The sequence below is a fragment of the Sylvia atricapilla genome, chromosome 6 (genome assembly GCF_009819655.1).
Source record: "Sylvia atricapilla isolate bSylAtr1 chromosome 6, bSylAtr1.pri, whole genome shotgun sequence".
Lineage (NCBI taxonomy): Eukaryota > Metazoa > Chordata > Aves > Passeriformes > Sylviidae > Sylvia > Sylvia atricapilla.
In genome coordinates this window covers 11,221,108-11,241,345 of record NC_089145.1, presented here as the reverse complement: position 1 = coordinate 11,241,345, position 20,238 = coordinate 11,221,108, and the positions used below count along the sequence as shown (strand labels likewise).

Below are 20,238 nucleotides of genomic sequence, written 5' to 3'. Positions count from 1 at the left end.
CAGATCCGTTTTTCAAAAATCAGTTTTATCTTTAATTGTTACATTCCAAAGGGGATATATGAAAGTTAGTCATCTAGCAACTGTGTAACCTCTGAAGAGAGATGAGTACAGAGCCACAGATAAAAAAATACACCCAACTCCCAAGATGACAGGTGCTAGAGAAAGTATGTGCCTTACACCATCAATCCCAGACAAATGCAGGAAGATTTTTATAATAAATATTTCATCATATACTAACTCCTGAGACTTTACCCATGAAAAGAAAGGGAAAGATTTTTTTTAAGAGCTATCATACACCTACAATATATTAAGCTATTAAAGCAAAATAGAACAAAATGCCAACACTGTCTTGAATGTGCACTGCATTTGAGTTTATCTACATCACAGTACTTGAAATATGCAGCTCCAGGAGTCAGTGTCCACTTATGTTTTGCCTTAAATCTGCAGACATCACTTGCCATACAAGCATCTTGAAAGTACGAGTGCAAGAAACCAAATGATGAACACAGCCAGCAGGGTTTCATTCTGAGACCAAAACTACACTGCAAGACTTTGATTTCCAGTACCTAGCATCAATCAGCAGAAAATCCAAGTATATTTACAAAAGGTCTTTACATAAAGTGATTAGTGAGTTGTAGGTAATTACTGTGTTCCCAGGTACTTTTTAACCACATAAACAGTAGAGAGAAATATATAGTTAAAAACCACCATAAAGTCACAACTGTAAATAATGTACCACAGTGGCAACCCCAGGTATCTTAGGGTTTGTTTTCTTCTCAGTTTTGTTAGTAAAAGCCATTTGAAAACGTAAAGATTTAAGCTTTTGGTTAACTAATCTGTTTAAATCGCTTCCACTCTAGTACATTCCGTCAAAGTTCAAACACTCGTTTAATTTGTTTTGTTTTGTTTTTAAATCAACAACAAATCATTCGAAAAAACTCTAGTGAATCGGCAGGATGGGGAAGACTTCTGTCAGCTGTTTGCACCAGCCCACAGGCCTGGAGCTGCTTTTCCCTGAGGCCCCCTTAGCTGAGCACGACGTGGCGGTCGAAGACAGACTTGCGCTGCTCCTGCACCTGGAGCTTCCAGCGCTGCTGGGCGTACTCCACCTTGTTGAGCACGTTGGCGCGGCTCCGCGAGCGCGCCAGCACGTCGTGGGCGTTGGCAAAGGGCTGGTGGTCCTGCAAGGGAAAAACCACACCGTTACTCCTCACAGCTTCCAGCTAGGAGAGCCTTCTGTGTCCTTGTATCCACAGGATGTGGGGGTCGGGTTGGTTTTGTGGGGTTTTTTTGAGGTGAACGAGATGTTCCGACGAGCTGGTCAGTAACAATGACCAAGCGAGTTTTTGAGTTGTTGGAACTGAACCTCAATTCCTCACTCACAGAACTTCCAGAGATTTCCCCAACAGACCTCACTTCACTGGACTGTCATTTACCTGCTGCCCAGAGACACCATGCTGAGCTGCAGGATCAGATCCACAGTCTTGCATCCATTTGCAGCCCAGAGCAGACCCAGACACCCCCATCACTGTGGTGAATGCATTTCACAACTGAATTAGGGTCAGTTCCCTGCCAGCTCCTGGCCATTTCCTGCCAGGCAGTTCAGGATGTTCACACACAGCTTCTATATCAAACCAACACACTCTGATGTTTACCAAACTAAGCCTATTGTGCCGAGCTGTCTGAAAGCACAGTGTCAATACAGCTGTTTAAGTGACAGAGCTCAACAACAACCTAGTGCTTGTTTAACATTTACTCTGTTTTCTAACAGTACCTGCAAGGCTTTATTTTCTGCTAGTAAATACAGCCAAGTTGTAAACAGTAAGAGCTGGATCTGAACTCCTTATTAGGCTATTAAAGTGTTTGGACAAAGTCATGCTGCTAAAGCTACATCAGATATGCAATGCATAATGAAAAATAACATAATTATGTCCTATATTAAAATAACTGCCTTATTCTATCTCTACATTTCACACTCCTTTTTTTTCCAGAACACTTTTAAGAGACATTTAGACTAATGGATCCTTTATTTGTGATATGACCTGCAGAGCAGCTCAATGTCAGCTGTGCACAGATTATCATCAATGACACCTATTGAAATGATTGATATAAGTCCCAAAGCCACAATGAGCATTAAAAAAAAAAGCTCATAGAGAGCAAGAGACAATCCCTGATCAAAAGAGCTATCAGCTCAGCTCATCATAAAAAGTTATACAATTGGATGTATCTAGAATAGGTATTTAACAGGAGACTGGTCACTTCATTCACAGGGAAAAAAATCATAATAGCAACACATGGTTTGCTACTGTAAAACACATGGTGGGAGAACATGGGGCAGTCTAGGATGGTACTGGCCTTCCTGACAAACAAGATTCTCTGCTCCAAGCCTAGATACTGTCAGTTTCTATGTAGACAATAAGGGAAAAAAAGAATTTAACAAGAAAGAGGACTACAGAAGTGGCTTACTACATTCATCAGTTGCCACTGGCACCAATGGGCAACAAGAGTGAACAAGGCGCCTTGAAATTCAGCCACAAAATCCATGGACGTAGTATTTTTGAAGTGTGACAAGAATATCTCAAGAACTTGCAAGAGGGAAGGCAATAATGGGGATAATTTATAATGGACCTTAAATGATGTTATGTTCACAGCACACCTACAGCAAAACATAACATTGGTTAAGATGGATCCAGACTCTGAGGTAAATTCATTCTGCAGCTAACCCGAACTCTGCCATGGGACTTATTTCACTTCTTCCACCTACAATCAGACGACTAACTCACATTCAAAGGCATTAAAATAACTTGCCTAAGCTATAAATTTTCCTGAGATATAGCACACAGCACAAGTTCACTTAATTCAAGTAGGAGCTGCGCAATTTGCTATGAGAATGTACACAGAGGAAGAATAATTCAAAAATTTCCTTCTAAAAAAACAACTAAACAACAACAAAAACCCTCAACCCAAAATCCCCCTCGAGGTGACTGGAAAAATCTTATGCTGTCAATACAAAGACAGTTGAAACGTGTCTACATGTGATACACGGGGAAGTCCAGAAACAGTGGGACAATCATCAGCCATCTGCACTTAAAAAGATGCTTCTGCTTGTTAAGGGGATAATTAAGTATTCAAAATTAAGCATCTTCCTAGATAGTAGTTTTTATCAGCTATGCTTTATGTACCTTGATTTCATAATAAAAATATGTGATTGTTACCTAGTGCTAGGGGCTGGAAAGGCCAGTAATGACAGGAAACTGTGTCACTAGTGGACTACTCCCCTTGTCCCAAAAAAAGCTCTTCTGATCTGTTGGAATATACTGTCACGTTTTGATTTCTGGCTGTAATACTAAGAAATTATTTCAGCATCCGTCACTATTCTGTTTCATTACAGCAATTTCTTCTTGAAGTTTTAGCATCAAGAAACTCAGACTGGAACAATAGAAGATGCAACCCCCATAGTTTCTTTTTGTAGAGAGCAATCGAAGCAGTAAGCACTTCCCAAAAAATTGACCACTGGCAAGACTGGATCATTAACTCTTAAAAAGCTGTACTTCTGTATATTCTTACCTCCATTCTTCCACTGTTTATTCTCTGTGAAAACAATCTTAGAGCTGTAAAACTTAAGCAGTTCTCACCTTACTACCTTCCAGCCCAGTGAAAAATAAAAGAGTGGCTTCACAGAAGTCATCACACAGCTTTCTTCTCCTCTCCCAGCAGAAAAAGCATCTACACTGCCTGGCAAAAAAGGCTGCTCACCCCAAATCATTATTTACTAACCAACCATCCCAATCAAGCTGGGATTTGTGCTAACCAAGTGCACCAAGACTCTGGTGAACTCACCCCAATGTCCTCATCACTTTGTATGAGCTGTGAATGTCCAAGGAGACGCCTCTTGAGGATAGGTTCCACCAGGGTAAGGTACACCATGTACAGGAGAAGCAGGCCCAAAATGGACAGGTATATGATGATTGTCACCTGGATAATGCAAGCACAGTTTATGCAAAGATTGTGACATTTTCCCCCCAGTCTCACAACAGGCAGCAAAAATGAGTACAGGCAAAGTTTGATCTTTGGTAGTGTTACCAGATTATTTAAAAACCAGAAAGAAAGGAAAACAGACAAACTACAACATGGTATTAGAAGGGTTTAGCTTCAAACAATGAGATCTTGCAAAGAATCTTAGGCTATGTCCCTTAAAACAATTCAGTGTTATAACTCCCACTTGCATCAAGACAACTGTTCAGCCTGGCCATTAAAGAGGTGACAAATCTGGGGCATCACCCAGTGATCTCCCATTGCCTAGCACAGACCTGCATTCGGTCACCAAGCAAAACAGGGAGGCAAAACAAAACACCAAATTTCTAAAATCCCAAAATAAAGTAGTCTGTGTTGTCAAAAACCAAAAAGATATACTGCAGTCTATTCACAGCAGTCCAGGCCTCAGTGGTTCCAAGGGGACAAGAACGTGAAGAGCACAGAAAACATCAGTAAGAACAAACATGGATAAAGAAAATTTATAGTAAGAAAGTAATACAGCTGTGTAATGAGAGGGCCTCTGAAATAATAAGCAAAATAAAGCCCAAAGCTTGACAAAATGTCTTAGAACACTCAGAACTTTGTCAAGGTGTAAAGTCTGATCTCAAAAGTGGAGATCTTCAATAAAGGGTCTCAGGTTCACTTCTTCAGCTAAAGTTTGATGCTATTGTCACTGCTCATGATTGTAAACAACTACTACAAAAAAAAGTTACTGCCTTAGAATAGTTTTCCCTCTAAAAATAGCACTTCTCTAACAGACATATTTACTAAACAGCTGAAGTCTTTAACATAGAGAATTACATTGCTTACCTTAATTGTGACTGAGCTTCTCTCCTCATATTTGCACTCACAACGTAAACAATAAGCTTCTACATCAGGTCCAGGGACAGGCATAGGCTCCACCACATGGAGACAATCACTGAGGAAACACACAAACTGCCCAGTCAGTTTTGAGCTGCCTTCAGCTGAGCTGTTCCACTCTGCTGCAGGAGAGGAGAAGCTCAGCTGCTTAAGTTCAGTTATTCTAAGCTGCAGGTACAAATAAATCACTACGTCACAGTTATGTCACTTAAACGAGAAATTCAGCTACTGACAAGCTGCTAAACAAGTGTTAAGGTCTTCCTAACTCAACACAGTATCTTCATATTCCAGTGGAAGCATTAAAGCTGTTAGCAGAACAAGTCCAAGGATATGAATCCAGCACAAATGCATCACTTGACACTGACATCATGGACAAAAGTAAATTTCAGCTACTAATTCCACTTCTTTCTTCACCATTCTCAAAAGAGCCTTATTCCATCCTTTCACTGTCTGAAGGAAGATTAGCCTCTCTTTTGACATTCAAGAACTGAATTCTTTTTTTTCACATCATCACAAGGTACAGACATTGGGGAAAAAAAAAAGGAAGTCAGATGGGTTGTTTCTCTAAGCAGCAAGAGAGTGAATAAAGAGCATTCAGCTTCCAGCAAAAGCATTTGACTTAAAAGATTACCAAAAATAAGTCATTCCCCTGTGGAAAAGTGTGGCTGACCACATTATGGGCACTCTACAGCACAGCATTCAAATCCAGCTGCTGTGAGACAACTTACGTAATGTTGGTCTTTCTGCTGACTCAGGTTGTTATTCAGAGTCCAGACCCCCAGTGTCTCCACAGAGCTCTGACAGAACCAGAATCCTGTTTCACCTTTCTCCTGGCTACCTCAGTGTTGGCAGAGTCAGCAGCAGGTAGTGAAACAAAAGGCCTCAAGTGACAGCAGCAGCCTGGGATTCAACACTTCACCGGGCTAAATTCCAGTGCTGCAAATACTCAGCCAGGCACCAGCTCAACTCTTCTGTCTTCTCTGTACTTCTTCACAGCTGCAGCTGCTGAGTGCCACCTCACAGCCTCAGGAGGGGAGTGGAGGGTTTATTTTTCTCATTTATGTGAAAGCAGAACTACATTTTCCTCTGTGGGAGAATGCAGCATTCAAGCTACAAAAATCAGTACAAGCCATGTACAATCTGTGCAGTTGCTGCTCCTAAGACTGAAAGCTTTTATCAATGCACTGCCCAAGTACTGCAGAAATCTTGTATCTTGGTTAAGTACAGTAGTAAGTCTGTTACTGAGAATACAGGAAATATTAATACCAGCATTTTTTCCTCTCCAAGTTGCTAGACAGTGCAAAATCTATTGGAACCTCACAAAACTCCAGAAACAACAGTTCCTAAATGATGGGATGGTTCTCAAGAGTAGAGCAAGCAAAGACAGTGCTCCCAAGTCCCAGTTCCAGGTTTGTGCTCCCTTGCCTTTATACCATTCCAAGTCACTGGATTCCAAATACACCACTTTCTTCCCTTCTACTACTCCCAAGTTTAAACAAACAGTTAAACATGCAAGCAAGCAAACCAAAACAGAAGACAGGGCAAAACCTGCAGGGTTTAAGCCCTGTGCCTTGCTAGAGCTGAATTCTGGAGTACTTCTGAAAGAAAAGCTCCAGTAAGTTATGGAAATGCTCTGCTTTGTCCTGGCACCACCACAGGAGATTCACTGCAAAACAAGTGTTTAACCAGTAAGATTTCTTATCATTTTGCATGTGCCACACACACTCACCAGTCTTTCTGTGAAACGTTTTTGTTGTAAATATGGCCTGAATGGTCCTTGTAAGGAGGGCAGATGCATTTACACCGGACATCCTCAGAATTCTAAAAGTGAAGTAAACAACATGCTTAGAACAAATTATCATAAGCTATTGTATCATTTATATTACCAGGGGTACAGAAGACACTCTTCACACGAGACTTGAAATATTTAACACAAATTGCTTGCAAGTATCTTTGAACAGTCTTACTCAGGACTTCCTACAAGGTTAAGAACAACCCTTCAGAATTACTGAGTAGAGCAATCTGTCAAGTAACATCACTATTTGAGACAGAAACACATTCTTGAAGGGAAAAAATGGAGTTTAAGCTCACTCCTCTTTCTAAGAAAAACCACATATGCAGAAATTGCTGATGTTGATTACTCAACTATTCAGCTTAGGAGAACAGCTGCTTAACTGATACAGCGATGATCTTAAAAGGAATGAAAGAATTCTAAGCTTATTTTAGCAAACAGTAAGAGATAAAGGATAAACGCGGAACTTATCTAAAGTTCAAGGCAGTTTGTAGAGGCATTACAAAAGAATGTGTGAACAAGTACTGGTAATGAACTCTTACACTGAAGAGCCAAGGCAGAGTAACACTGAGTGGGCACAGGTCAGCTGGAAAACCCTGACTGCATGGAACCATAGCAGGGTTTGGGCTGAAAGGGACCTTAAAGATTATCCAGTTCCAACTCCACTGCCACAAGCAGGGACACCTTCCACTAGAACAGGCTGCCCAAAGCCCCATCCAAGCTAGCATGGAACACTGCCAGGGATGGGGCATCCACAACTTCTCTGGGCAGCCTGTGCCAGTGCCTCACCACCCCCACAGAAAAGGCTTTCTTCCTGATACCCAATCTAAACCCACCCTTCTTCAGTGTAAAACTCTGTCCTGACACCACACGCCCATGTAATCCGTTCTTCTCCATCTCTCTTACAGATTTCAGGTACTGGGAGGATTTCAGGTACTGGATTAGACCACCCCGGAGCCGCCTCTTCTCCAGACTAAATAAACCAAATTCCCTCAGCCTTTCCTCACAGGAGCGGCGCCGCAGCCCTGGGATCACTCTCACGGCCTCCTTGGATTTGCTCCGACAGCTCCATGTCCCCCCTGTGCTGGGTGCAGCACTGCAGGGGGGTCTCAGGAGAGCAGGCAAACACACCCCACCTACTGCACACCCCACACTACAGAGAATTACCATTAAAAAGGAGAAAACTCAGACGTATTCGGAGAAAATCCATACGCGGGTACTCTGACCGTAGCAGACAGTGCGTTCCCTGCCCGCCACAGAGAAAGAACTCCGGTAACACCCCGAGTATTCACCCAGCGGGGCCTAGACTCAGCGCGGCTGAGGCCGGGCAGCGCCCAGCCCGCCCCAGCCCCGGCAGCCTCGGGAACAGCAGCTCCGTCTGCAGCCGTAGCTCTGTGTGACGGTGTCCCGGGGCACCACGGCAAAGCGGCAGCAATGGCTCCCAGCCCAAGGGGAGCGCAGGAACCGGGGCTGGCGCCGAGGCCGCGCCGCCGGGCCCTGCTCCTCCGCCCAGCGGGACAGGGCAGCGCCCGCAGAAACCACCGGCTGCGGCCTTCCCCTACAGCCGGCCGGGAAGGCGGAACCACGCGCGTGAACCGAGCGCCCGGCGGGGGCGACGGACAGAGAGAGGGCCCGGTACCGGGAGCACCACCGTGACCGGTCCCCCCCCGCCCTGCTCACCTTGGCCTCGGCGCCCAGCCCCGCCAGCGCGGCCAGCAGCAGCAGCGAGCAGAGGCGCGCCCCGGGGGCCGCCATGTCGGGTCTCGCCGCTCTGTGGCCGCTTTACCGCCGCTTGTCGCCGCCGGGCCGCCGCCGGGGCGCCGCCGCCATCACTTCCGCCTGCCGCCGCCCTCACGTGGGGCGCCGTCCGCACGCAGCGGCGTCCCCGCGGGAACGGCGGCGCCGCACCATGGTTCCGGGGCGCGCTTCCGGCCGGCGCGAAAGTGTTCCTGGAATCGTGAAATCATCGGGGTTGGGAGAGACTTCCAGGATCATCCAGTCCAACCACCAACCTAGCATCGTAACCACTAGACCGTATCACCCTGCGCCAGATCCAGAAACCTCTCGGACATCTCTAGGGATGGTGACTCCACCACCTCCCTGGGCCCCATTCCAGTGCCTGACGACGAAAAAATAATTTCCTAGGGTCTAATCTGAATATCCCCTGTCCCGGCTCAAGGCCATTTCTTCGAGTCCCCTCACTGCAGGCAGGGAGAAGAGACCAGCCCCCAGCTCAGTGCACCCTCCTTTCAGGCAGGTGCAGAGAGTGATGGGGTCTCCCCTCGGCCTCTTCTTGTCCATCTCCCTCTGCCACTCCTCATCAGACAGATTTTCCAAGCCTTTCAGGAGCCTTGTTACCTTCCTCTGGTAACACTTCAGTATCAACATGTCCTTTTTTAAAGAGAGGTAGGGCTGACTGGCCTGTTCCCCCAGTCTTGGCCCTATTGGAATGGGTAAGAAGTGATTATTAGTATCACTCTAAATGAGGTGTGTGAGCGCCTGTAATCCAGTTTTCACACATCTGAACACACGGTTACATAAATCTTCATGCAGCTGTTCCTCTGAGAAGACGTCACGAAAATCCAGCAATGCTCCTCATTTGTCTCATTTGTCTTGTGATTAATTATTTCCACCCAGGGCTGTGTTCACCTTCTTGCAGCCAGCCTCGGTGAGAAGCAGCATTTCCAGCTGTGGTCCCTAAGACCTGCCAGATTAAGCAATCTACTAGTGTCCCCTGTTTGTGCAGGAACCCCAAACCCAGGGCTGGGCACAGCAGTCACTGCTGAACAGGGTTTGAGCTGGGAGACAGCTCGGGCTCATCTCAGCTCCTCTGACACCTCCACAGAGGAACAGCAGGTGCTGTGACTCAGCCCTTTTACTCCTTCTCCTCCTTTCCATGCTGTCTTTCTTGCAGCCGTTCCTGTACCCAAAAGGAGCCTACACAAAAGTGGAGAGGGACTCTTTACAAGAGCAGGCAGTGACAGGACAAAGGGAATGCCTTCAGACTAAGAGTAGGTTTGGATGGGATACTAGGAATAAATTCTTTACTGTAAAGGTGTTGAGAGCCTGGCACAAGTTGTTCAGAGATGCTGTGGTTGCCCCATCCTTGATGGTGTTCAAGGCCACGTTGGATGGAGCTCTGAGCACTGTGGTCTAGTGGAAGGTGTTCCTTCCCCTGGCAGTGGCATTGGAACTAGGAGGATCTTTAAGGTCCCTTCCAACCAAAACCATTCTACAATTCCATGGTTCTCTGTCTAAACTCCCAAGCAGCAAAACTATACATGGCCAAAAGCTGCTGTGTTTTCCCTCTCCCTTCCCAGCCCCCACTCACTGGCTGTAATTTCATAATCCTTTAGATTCAGTAGACTTTTCAAGTCTGCTCCTCACTCCTTCCTAATACAATAGGTTGTGTAACACCAGCAGTACATCAGACATCTCGGGAAAGGAGCTCGAGTTACTATGGAAACACAAAATACCTTTATTTAAAATTCAGGGAAAATTGCCAGCAGACTGTAATGAGCGTACATCAGGTTTCAGCCTTAGCCAAACAATTTGTCTATTTAATGACTGTATCTGCAATGGAAGTGTTTTGAAGCGTGAAGGTGGCTCTGTGTCTTCCCCACCACCCACAGCCATAGTCTACGATGGGCAGACTGACTGCTGAGTTGAAAAACATGCTGAATCTTTAGAAAAACACAGATCACATTTTGAGCTGAAGTAAACAATATGCAGTTTCAGAGGCATCGCTGCCTTTGGAAGAGTTTGGTGTAGGAAAAGAGAGCGTTAAAAACTAATTTTTTTAACCCATTCAGAGAGTTCTGATACACAGGTAATAAATGTGCTCTTACTTAGGTGGCTGGAACAGCCTTTGGGACCTTCAAGCCCAGTCTTGGAGCTTCCTCAAAGCCAGGAGCACCAAAAAAAGAAACAGGAACTTGTGAGACACAGCCTCTTGGTGCTGCAGGAGGTAAAGGTTACTTTTTCCAGAAGATGAGCCCATTCTTCCCCTAGAAAACAATAAGAAGTGATTAGGTAAGCAAAGCTCCTAGATGAATTATGAAGAAAAGAACACCGGGAATTTCTATCTTAACATTTCGATTTTTTTTCAGCTTTGTTTCATTTTTTAATGTATTTGTCAGCACACCAGTATCAGAAGCAATACTGTTAAACTACAGCTTAAAAACAGGGGGAAAGACAGCTAAAAAATGTATACAGATTTAATTTTAAGGAAATTATTAAATGACTGCCATGACTATAATTGCTTTCCAGCTTGCTAATCTTCACAGAAGGGCTGAAGATGTGTTTCATCTTCAAGAGAGCTCTCACTGGATTATCGGCGGAGCCTGAGCTTTAGTGGCAGCAGGCTGCTCCCTGCACTAGCTCTCTCCTTGCTGGACCAATCCTCTTCAAGTTAATGGAGCTGAGCTCTCTCATCTAGTTTGTTTTTTAAAAATAACATACACCCTGCTTTAACAGCAAGATTTGTTTGAGGGCTGTAACTATACAGGGGCCTCTCTAGGCTAAACCTTGCACTTTGCTGTCAGTGTGCTGTGCTGAATTACGGGTTTTACAGTTCTGGAGTTGCTCTCCTGTTTGCCTCCATTATCAATACTCACACACCAAGTGTCCCCAAGAGCTGCTGGCAGTGTCTTTAATCATTCAAAGGATCTGCCTCTGAGGCTGTGGGGAGGGGGAAGTCCTGGTCCCCCCCAGCCATGGAGGGGTGAGCAGAGGGTGCATCCCCCTGAGCTACTGGGGCACAGCCTGAGCCAGGCTTTTGGGAACAAGAACCAAGGCTGTGTATCTGTAAGCATTGAGCAGGGCAGCTGCTCCAGGGCCACATCTTTCCTGCTCAGTCATCTTACAAAAATAGTTTATAAAGAGCTTTATATTTCCAGGCACTATATGTGCAGAGCGAGGTCCTGCTTTTCCTTTCCTGTTGCAGGAGCCTTCCCAAAGCCACATGGTCTCTGTAGCAAACGGTGCACTAAGCTGTGCCTCTGCTCCTCCTTACTGTGCTGCACTGATTCACATGTGAATATGAGTCTTTTTAAAGCTTTTCTCTCCAAAGTACTGAGGTAATTTATGCTCTGTGGTAATTACACCGGACTCTGCTGTGCTGTGTCAAAAAATTGGCATAGGGCTGCTTCACACTCTGGCAGCTGAAGAGTCACGGGGTGGATGTTCCTCAGGGCAGGTAGGGATAGATGCTATTTACCGTCATTTAACCATCCCCATTATGATTATTTTTAATAATGCAAATTACCATCTTTTTATGTCACTTTAGCCTATTCACATTCAGAACTTGCCGGCTTCCCTTTGTTTTCCCAGCTGAGAAAATCTTTTCATTATCAACAATGATATAAAAGAAAAATCTGAGGGGATTATGCAAATAAGTGATTGAATCAGCACTTCTGCACTTATTGCCAACATGAAAGTGGTGTGACATTTGCACAGAGGAAAAACAAAGTAAATGCTTTTTTAAAAAAGATTCTTTTTTTGTCTATTCCCTACATTCAGTTAAAAATTAAAATTATGGCAGCACTTATTGTCACAGCAGCCTTTACTTAGCAAAGAAACATAGGAAGAGATTAATTACAATGTCAGTTGCTCTAGGCTAATAAGAAATTCTCCTTTCAGGAGATTGGTCATCAGCATCCATCTGAATAAGTTCTGTCTCTGGTATTGCATCCCTTCAAATAAACAGCACAGTTTTGTCTCGTGTATTTCTGTTTGGGGCCAAACCCCCATGGCTCGGTTCCGGTCTAGCTGCTATTCTGGACTCGTGGTCTTTGATCTCTGGAGAATACAAAGAGAAATCAATGCCAGTGGGCTGGATAGGGTGCAAGGTTTACAATAAAAGTGAGCTCTCCGAATCTGGCTCATCTCAGGGACCCATTACATTACAGTAATGCAATGTAATAGCTCGTGGCTTCCTTCCATAACCGAGGCATTATTCTGCAATCTGCTATCAGGAGTTACATAAAGCCTTTCACGGCAGAAATGCATGCATATGGAAAGAAAGGGCAGGCTGGGAAAACTGTTTACCTCTGTATTTCTATATCTGTATTGATATTTATGATATGAAGCAAATGGAGGGAAGTGCTGAAAGAGCCGCGCATTCGTTTTATCTTTCTGTCTCAGTGAATCCACTCCTGACTTTTCTGCAGGCTGTAAGAGTTCAAGGTCCCTCTCTGCTAATGCAAGGTCAGTCAGGGCTCTCACACACTGCAGCAGCTGAGTCCCCACATCACATACATGGGAAGCATGCCCTGTTCTGTGTATGGCTTCAATTTGTGACACATGTCATGCCCTTATCAGCGCAGTTCCTGCTGCATGTCCCTTCCTTCAGCAAAGGACACATGCTGCAAATACGAGGAACAGCAGCTTGGAGGTGAGACAGGGGCTTCAGCTCTTTAACCACGATCCCTAAGTCCACAACTCTGGCTTCATCCCTTGAAGCATGAAGAACAGCTTCTGCATTTGTTTGTTTAATCCTAAACTTATAAATAGCTTCTGCCAGCCTTGACCCAGCAAGACCTCAGATGCCCTGCATATATTGCTCATGGGAGAGACGAGGTCAGTGCTGTTCCATACACTTTGTTGCTCCTTGTTCTACCCCAGAGAGCTTTTGCTAGCAGCACGGAGGCAAACATGCCCAAAAAGGAACCACAGTTTCTTCCTCATTACAGAGTAATCCACAAGGATTACTCTAATACATTCATGCTTCCTGTTTTATATTCAAAGGGATCAGCACTAGAAGTAAAGTCACTATGAATCCAGAATGTGCTTTATCCAGTGCCAGCCATTTCATTCCAATCTTTGCTGCAGCCTGCATGGAAACACCATAGCCAGGGAGAGAGAGGTTAAAGGCAAGGCAAGATTATGTTTATGATACAACTCCAAGTGTTTTTGTGACAAAGTTTATCATTACTTGCCTCAAACTTGTTGCTAAGCAGAGGGGCTTTCAATGACCTCAGCAAACAGACCAGGAACTCCTCCATGCATTGGCTCCATTTTCTTCCCTTGCCTGCTATTTTGGTCACTTTTCCAAAGCATGGATCAAGCAAGCCCTGGCTGGCTGCAGGCCCCTCATTCACACTTCGGTGTGGATAGGAAATGAGGAGTGTTCACTCAGCACCTTGCTGGCCTGGGCCAGTGGCAGCAATGCAGTCACTCTGCAGATGCCTGCTTTAATTAGGAGATCTTTACTTTGCCAGCAGACCTGGGCAAAGCAAGATGAAAGCTTGGAGGCAATGAATTGCATTTGGCTCTTTTTTCTGTTAGCATTTTCAACCTTTGTCAGATTTTTCTTACCTTTTGCATTTAATTCTAGTTACACTGGTCTCTGTGGTGCAACATTAACAGTATTCTTTTTTCTTTCAGATCCATGTTCCTAATACTTGAAAGAGCAGGAACCTCTGTGTTCTTCTTTATATAGGAAATCATTCACTACCATTGTTTGTCCCTAGCAACCACAGTATCCTACACAGTATTTCTTACAAAGAAAATTCCAGCAATTCCACATACATAGAGCTGCACAGAGAACATAAGCAGCATTCAGAGACAGAATTGTGCAAGGTGAGTCTGATACTTCAGATGGCCACAAATATTGACACTGTGGCAATATTTTATATTCTGAGCTTGCCCACCATGTTGATGTACTTGCTGACCTAGATCAGCCCTCTGTCTGCTGCCATTAACCATTATGGTGCCAGGTTCACAGGCAGTCAAAATGTGCACAAACACGGTGTAAAGCCCTCCGCTCAGATGAGGAGTGACACCACTTTGGCACGAAGGGAGATCCTGGCCCTTGCATTTCATCCCGATTCACTCTCTGCCGGAGACAACCCGGGCTCTGGCTCTGCCGGCGCCGCAAACAGCATCGATTTTGTGCCGCGCTGCCAGCGCCTGTGTGGAGGATGCGGAGCAGCGCTGCCCTACTTGCTCTGTTCCCATGACAACACCCTGCACAGCAGCTCCTGCCAGCTTCCCCTGCCTGCCTCACCGCACCTGACAGCGCGCCCAGGCTCCGACTTCCAGCCCAGACAACGCCTCTTCCTTCAATTGCCTAAAAGCCTTTTCTCAAGGAGGAAAGAGCTGTTTGAACTAGCGGTGTTTTGATTGTCAGAGCAGAGGTATTAAGCTCTCCACCACCCAGACACGGGGAGAATGGCTGAGCTTGGTTTGCCATTCATGCTGCATGCTGCTCCTCGGTAATGTAATCAGCAATGACTTGTGGGTTGGCTCCAGGACTACATTCTTTTCTTCATTGGTGCTGCTTCTCCTCCTATGCTGAAGTGAATTAATATCTAACAGCACTTCAACTAACTCCTGATTTCGTGTAGTAGATGGCAAACAGTTGCTTGGGCTAATGTTCTGGAGAAAACACTCTGCTTCTCTTGGGGGTGAGCCTTGTCCTGCTAGTCCTCCAAAAGCTGTGTGCCTCCTGGCATTCCATGGGCAAAGACTGGAGGCTTGATAAGGGCAAGCCAACAGTTCTTCAGGCAAAATGAGCAGGAGCAAATGAGAAATATGGAGCACAAAGATGAGTTTTAAAGGCATTGAAGCTGGGTGGCAGAGGACAAAAGTAGGATAAGTTTTCCTGCCTGCCTGCCCAGTGTAATGCTATAGCAAGGTACAGGGTGATATTCTTTTTCTTTTTTTTTCCTGTACAGATTCTCAGCTTTTTATATGTAGACTCAGAGCTCAGTCTGTGGCATTGGCTGTACTACTCCCAATTGCTCAGTATTTGCCTCAATGGGTGCATGTTTTCATCTGGCTAGCAGGGATCCAAAATTAGGCCTGATAACCAAAAAATGGCTGAGATCCTTACAGGGACTCATCAAAGGACCCACAAAAGGACACCTCCAGGACTACCTGACTGAGAGGAGCTTGCAGCTGAATGCTGATGTGGTTCTCGCCTTTCCAACACATGAAGAGCTCTGTGACTGAGAAGTTGTCTGTCCTGGCATGGCCATGGCCTTGCCCAGGACAGGTTTTGTGAGGTGTAAGTGACAGGGGCTCCCTTCACTGCACCTGAGGATGGTAACAGGCCCATAGGTGACAGCACATAACCCATCCTGGGCACTTGCCTCACCAGCAGCAACTGAACTCACTGGGCCCTGGCTGCAGAGTTCTGCAGCACAGCAAAAGCTCAGAATAAAATCTACTGCAAAGACCTGTTGCCCTGGTAGACAGAAGGCATTCTATGGATTATTGAACTCAGGATGTCCACTGGAGGAGTGTTCATCCTGCTGCTGGGTGACCACAACACACATATTTTGATTTGTTCCATTGTTAGTGTTGTCCAAACATTTCTGTGACCCCAGCATCAGCCTGCACAGTACCTTCCATTTAACTCAATTACTGGCTCATTTGCTATTCCATTTTATTTGATCTGAGCCTTAAAGACCAAATCACGTGTATTGCAAATTACACAATGTCCATCCTTAACTTGGACAGCTTCAAGCAGGTGCTGAGGAGCAATTAGATCACTGTCTGTAGAAGCTGCTATTTAACTAAGAAAGAAAAGACAACTCTAAATAAGACAGATGCAGAGAGAGCTCAAAGCTTGCTCACACTGATAATGAAAATTAATCAAACATCATTAGCAGTCTCCAGAGAGTTCAGTACATCATGTGCTTCTGAGATGTGCTTCTGGTTGTTCTCTGCCCGACAAGAGCACCCACTTTTCTCGGCTCAAGGGCAGAAAAGAGATTTGCTACATCAATTAAAAGATTAAAATTTGGGGCTTTTTTCAGAGAGAGTTGGGCAGCTTTCTTTGAAAGCCATTTGGGCCAGCCTTTCGCTTAGTGTGGTGGGCAACCAGGATCTCTGGTGAGGTCAATAAATGCATGCAGGTGATTCTACTAAATACACACCCTTGCTTTTCCTCCCAAAGAGTGGGACATACCTGGAGATACTCCAGTCTGAGCAGTGCTCCCAGGCAGGCTGCTTCTACACCTAAATGCAGCTGTGATGGGTAACCAGCATATTCCATGCAAAGGACTTGTCAGGAGAGTTGGTTACTAATACCAGTCTCCTAAGAATTATTTTAGCATACAGTTAATTCTACTAAAACCTCATGTCCTTCCTTTTGCCATTCTGCCTCTCTTTTTCGTTGCCCTAATTTTGCCCTCATCCAAGTTCCCCTAATTTTAATTCATCAGCCTCAAAAGCTGGACACTGAGTCCATTCCATTTTTATTGTGTTTAACACACTGGACCCCTGGTTAGAGCTTCTGAGCTTTACAACAACTGAATGTTTTGTCTGTGTTTTGTGTTTGCCCTTTGGATCTAGTTGTTTACCCACCACCACTTACATTTATAGTTTGGTATTGTGGGAATTATGGGGAAGGTGAGTAACTGATTTTGCTGGTCAAAGATGTGCCACTTCAGGCTTAAAACTCAAGAGAAAAGAATCTAAAAGAGTCAAAGGAACTCGAGGTTTGTGTTTTCACATGAGCACATAGTGATGTAGACCTTCAGCCCTCCCACAAATCAGTCTTAAGGCTGGTGCCTGTTATCCCTTCCAGCAGAGTCCTGAGAGCTTCTCTCCTGAAGCCGGGCCTTGGGGATTGACCCACTGCAAATGTGGCAGTTCAGTGCCAGGGACAGGGCTGTGCCTTTGCTGAGCCTGGCCCCTGCTGAATTAGTTACCTGTGACCCCCAGGAGGAAACTAGACCTATTTTTCTCCTAAAGCAGTAAGAGGTGCATTTAGATGGGCTTAACTTGATTTGGGATGGCAGAGAGCGGAAGTGGGGAGGGCAGCTGATGTGGGCTCATTGTCATCAGTGTCTTCTAATACAATTTTTGAACGAGAGCATCCTATTAACTCCCTGTGTGCAGCTACTGTGATTCACTGTGCTAGAGCTTTCTGCAAGAAGCTTTTTACAGCTGCCACTGTGCTCAGGTGCTGTCTGTATAGGTACAGGTGAACCAAGAGGGCACTTTCTAGCTTTTAGAACAACAACCATAAAAGAGATGTCCCCACTGAGACATGTCTCAGCCCTCACAGCTAAACCTGGGATCTTCACTCCACCCACTACTTCATTGGAAGTCACTGAACGGGACATTGGAACAGGACATTGTGACCTTCATATCACAGCAGAGGAAGAAGCAGCAGGAGGAAGGAAGGAAATGCCAGGCAGAAGCTTTCTTGCAACAAACGTGGTCTCGGAGCAAATTTAACCAGGAGAATGCTAAGCTGTAAATGCCAAGTTAATTATTCCTCATGCATATTTTGTTTTTAAAAATACACTGTCGTCTCCTGAAGGAACAAGAGCCCATTTCCCCTTCTGTTAGCCTTAAAAGTCAATCTGAAAAATGCCATTGAAGTCTAAACCAAGAAGCATCACGATGCTTTCAGTAGAAAAGTTCTCTGTGAGTAGGAGCTTAAAATCCACAGATTTCCTCTCTAAGCCTGCCAAACCAGAAGGCTGAACAGCCTCCCCAGGGCACCTCTCACAGCAGACCCACTTCACTGGATTCTCATATGACTGCGCTGTTGAGGCCCAGTTTCTTTGTTACACCAGCTCCAAGCCACATTCTGACCAATTATGGGTTTTCTACTGCCCCACCAGCAATCAAAAGGGCTGGTGGCAAAGCCCTGATCATTTTTCATGATCTCTACTGGCCTGGGTAAAACCAGGTCACTGGGCTGCAACTCATTCATCCTGTGCTTTGTCTTCCATCCAGGGATTTTGAATTTTTTTTTTTTTAATTTGTGATCTAGGAAAGACCGATGATTAACTCCCTATTACATTTTTATTTTCAGATTAATAGCCAGTGCCTTCTAGTGTTGCACAGTTTCTCTTTGCCCCTGTTCTCCATGACTCAGTATGTTTTGCATCTGTCAAGTGCCTGATCACTCTCCTGATTGCTCCATGTGATCTTGTTTGTGGAGGAACAGAGGACTGAGATTTATAGCAACACTTTAAAATATATTGGTTTTCTCACTGAGGTCACAGATCTCAATATTGTTCCTTCCCTTATGCAGTATTTTTCTAATGCTGCCTTTGCCAGCATTGCCATTGAGATGCTTCCCAGCCGGCAACACCTGGAAAATTCCAAGGCCAGCTGTGCATCCCTGGGATGCGGGTAACAGAGGTACTTGGCCCTGCATACCTTCTCCTTCCAGCAGAGAGGGTTTTTAGGTGGCTGGGTCCTGGTCTCCCTCCCCAGTGTTCCTGTCAATCCTCTCTTAGTGCTCCATGCCTTGGTGGGAGCACCTGCCACCGGGCAGTGGCTCAGTGTGTCACCCGTGGGGCTGCTGCCAGCCAGAGCACAGGGACAGTGCCACAGCCCCGGAGCCAAGCACAGGGTGTGGGCAGGCTGGGCCAGCCCCGGAGAAATGAAACCCCAGAGACTCCTCAGAGTGTCAGGCAGTGGTTTCCTCACCCGCAGCAGCTCCCCTGAAGGGAGGAGGTTGTTTCTCCTGGTCTCTGAGAAGGAGAGGTGAGGTGGTGAGCAGTAAGTCAGTGCTGGCCCTGGCTCCGTCGCGGGGGAACAGGTGGAGACACCAGGGGCTGACACAGCATTAGGAGCTCCCCACGTTCTGCAGATCCCCCACCTGTGTCTGGATAGCGGGCGGGTCTAGGTTCAATGAGCACATCACTTTACTCCACTTCTCCTTGCGGGAGCCGAGGCGCTGTTCTGGAGAATCGAACCGCATCTTCCTGCGGGGGCAGCCACGAGCCGCGGGCATCGATCCCACTGCTCTCAAAAAGTGCAGACAAAGTCCCTGCGGCTTCCCTCCCCAGCTAGTTCTCCTGCTGCCGCTGTTTCCTGTTATTCCTAAACTCCCGATATTTTTAGGTTATCGACTGTCTTCGTATCCACTTCGGGAGTGATGAAATCTCATCCCGGGGAAGTGGTTGCAGCACCACTCTAGTAACAAAATCATTAAATCAATTGCCTTTGCAGCAAAGCCGTCACTGATACCTGCAGTGTCGTCTCCAGAGCCTGCAGCCTTCCGCCAGCCATGTGGTCTGTAACAGAGGAGGAGGAGACCAGCACATGGCTGAGCTACTGCCAGCAGTGCAGAGCCCATGGAAAAGACGAAAAAGAGGAATCTCAGCTTAGGAAAAGGAGCAGACTTTCAGTTAATGGAAACCTGACGCTTTACCTCCATCTATTAAGCAGCAGATGATAAAGCAAGATGGACCTCAGCTGATGTTCATCCCATAAAATAAACCCAGCGATATGCGGCCCCAAGATATATGTTTATACAGAAATAAGTCATCAAGTTATTTCTTCTGAGACATAAGAATTAGATTTGTTTTCACAACATGTTGAGCATCACTTCATCATCAGCAATAGAAAAGGCCATAAAAAGGACCTCCCTGGAGAGCTATTAGATTACAGATTACCCTGGAGATAACTGTGAAGAGCCACCCCAGCAGGTCTCATCTAATCAGCTGCTCTGCTGGTAGAGGTGATGAACAAATGTTAGTGGATCTCAGCAGGATCCAAAATGCGTGTGGGTGAAGGCTGTAGGGCTACTCCTGGAAATAGCCTCTGACTTTCCACTGCAGAGGGGCCAGCCC

At 45.7% G+C, this 20,238-nt stretch overlaps 1 protein-coding gene across 2 annotated transcripts; it reads right to left on the bottom strand.

Moving 5' to 3' along the window:
* Positions 1–4: 4 nt before the first annotated feature.
* On the bottom strand, positions 5–8,557 carry TMEM9B (TMEM9 domain family member B). Of its 2 annotated transcripts, none has more exons than XM_066320777.1 (5): positions 8,369–8,557; positions 6,626–6,717; positions 4,846–4,954; positions 3,841–3,975; positions 5–1,181 (listed from the first exon to the last, which is right to left on the bottom strand). In XM_066320777.1, exons 1-5 carry the CDS (start codon positions 8,441–8,443, stop codon positions 1,026–1,028), a joined length of 567 nt encoding a protein of 188 aa, XP_066176874.1. In that variant the 5' UTR covers positions 8,444–8,557; the 3' UTR covers positions 5–1,025. The 2 variants fall into 2 exon arrangements, with proteins under 2 accessions (XP_066176874.1, XP_066176875.1); XM_066320778.1 differs by lacking the exon at positions 8,369–8,557 and adding an exon at positions 7,856–8,234.
* Positions 8,558–20,238: the final 11,681 nt, after the last annotated feature.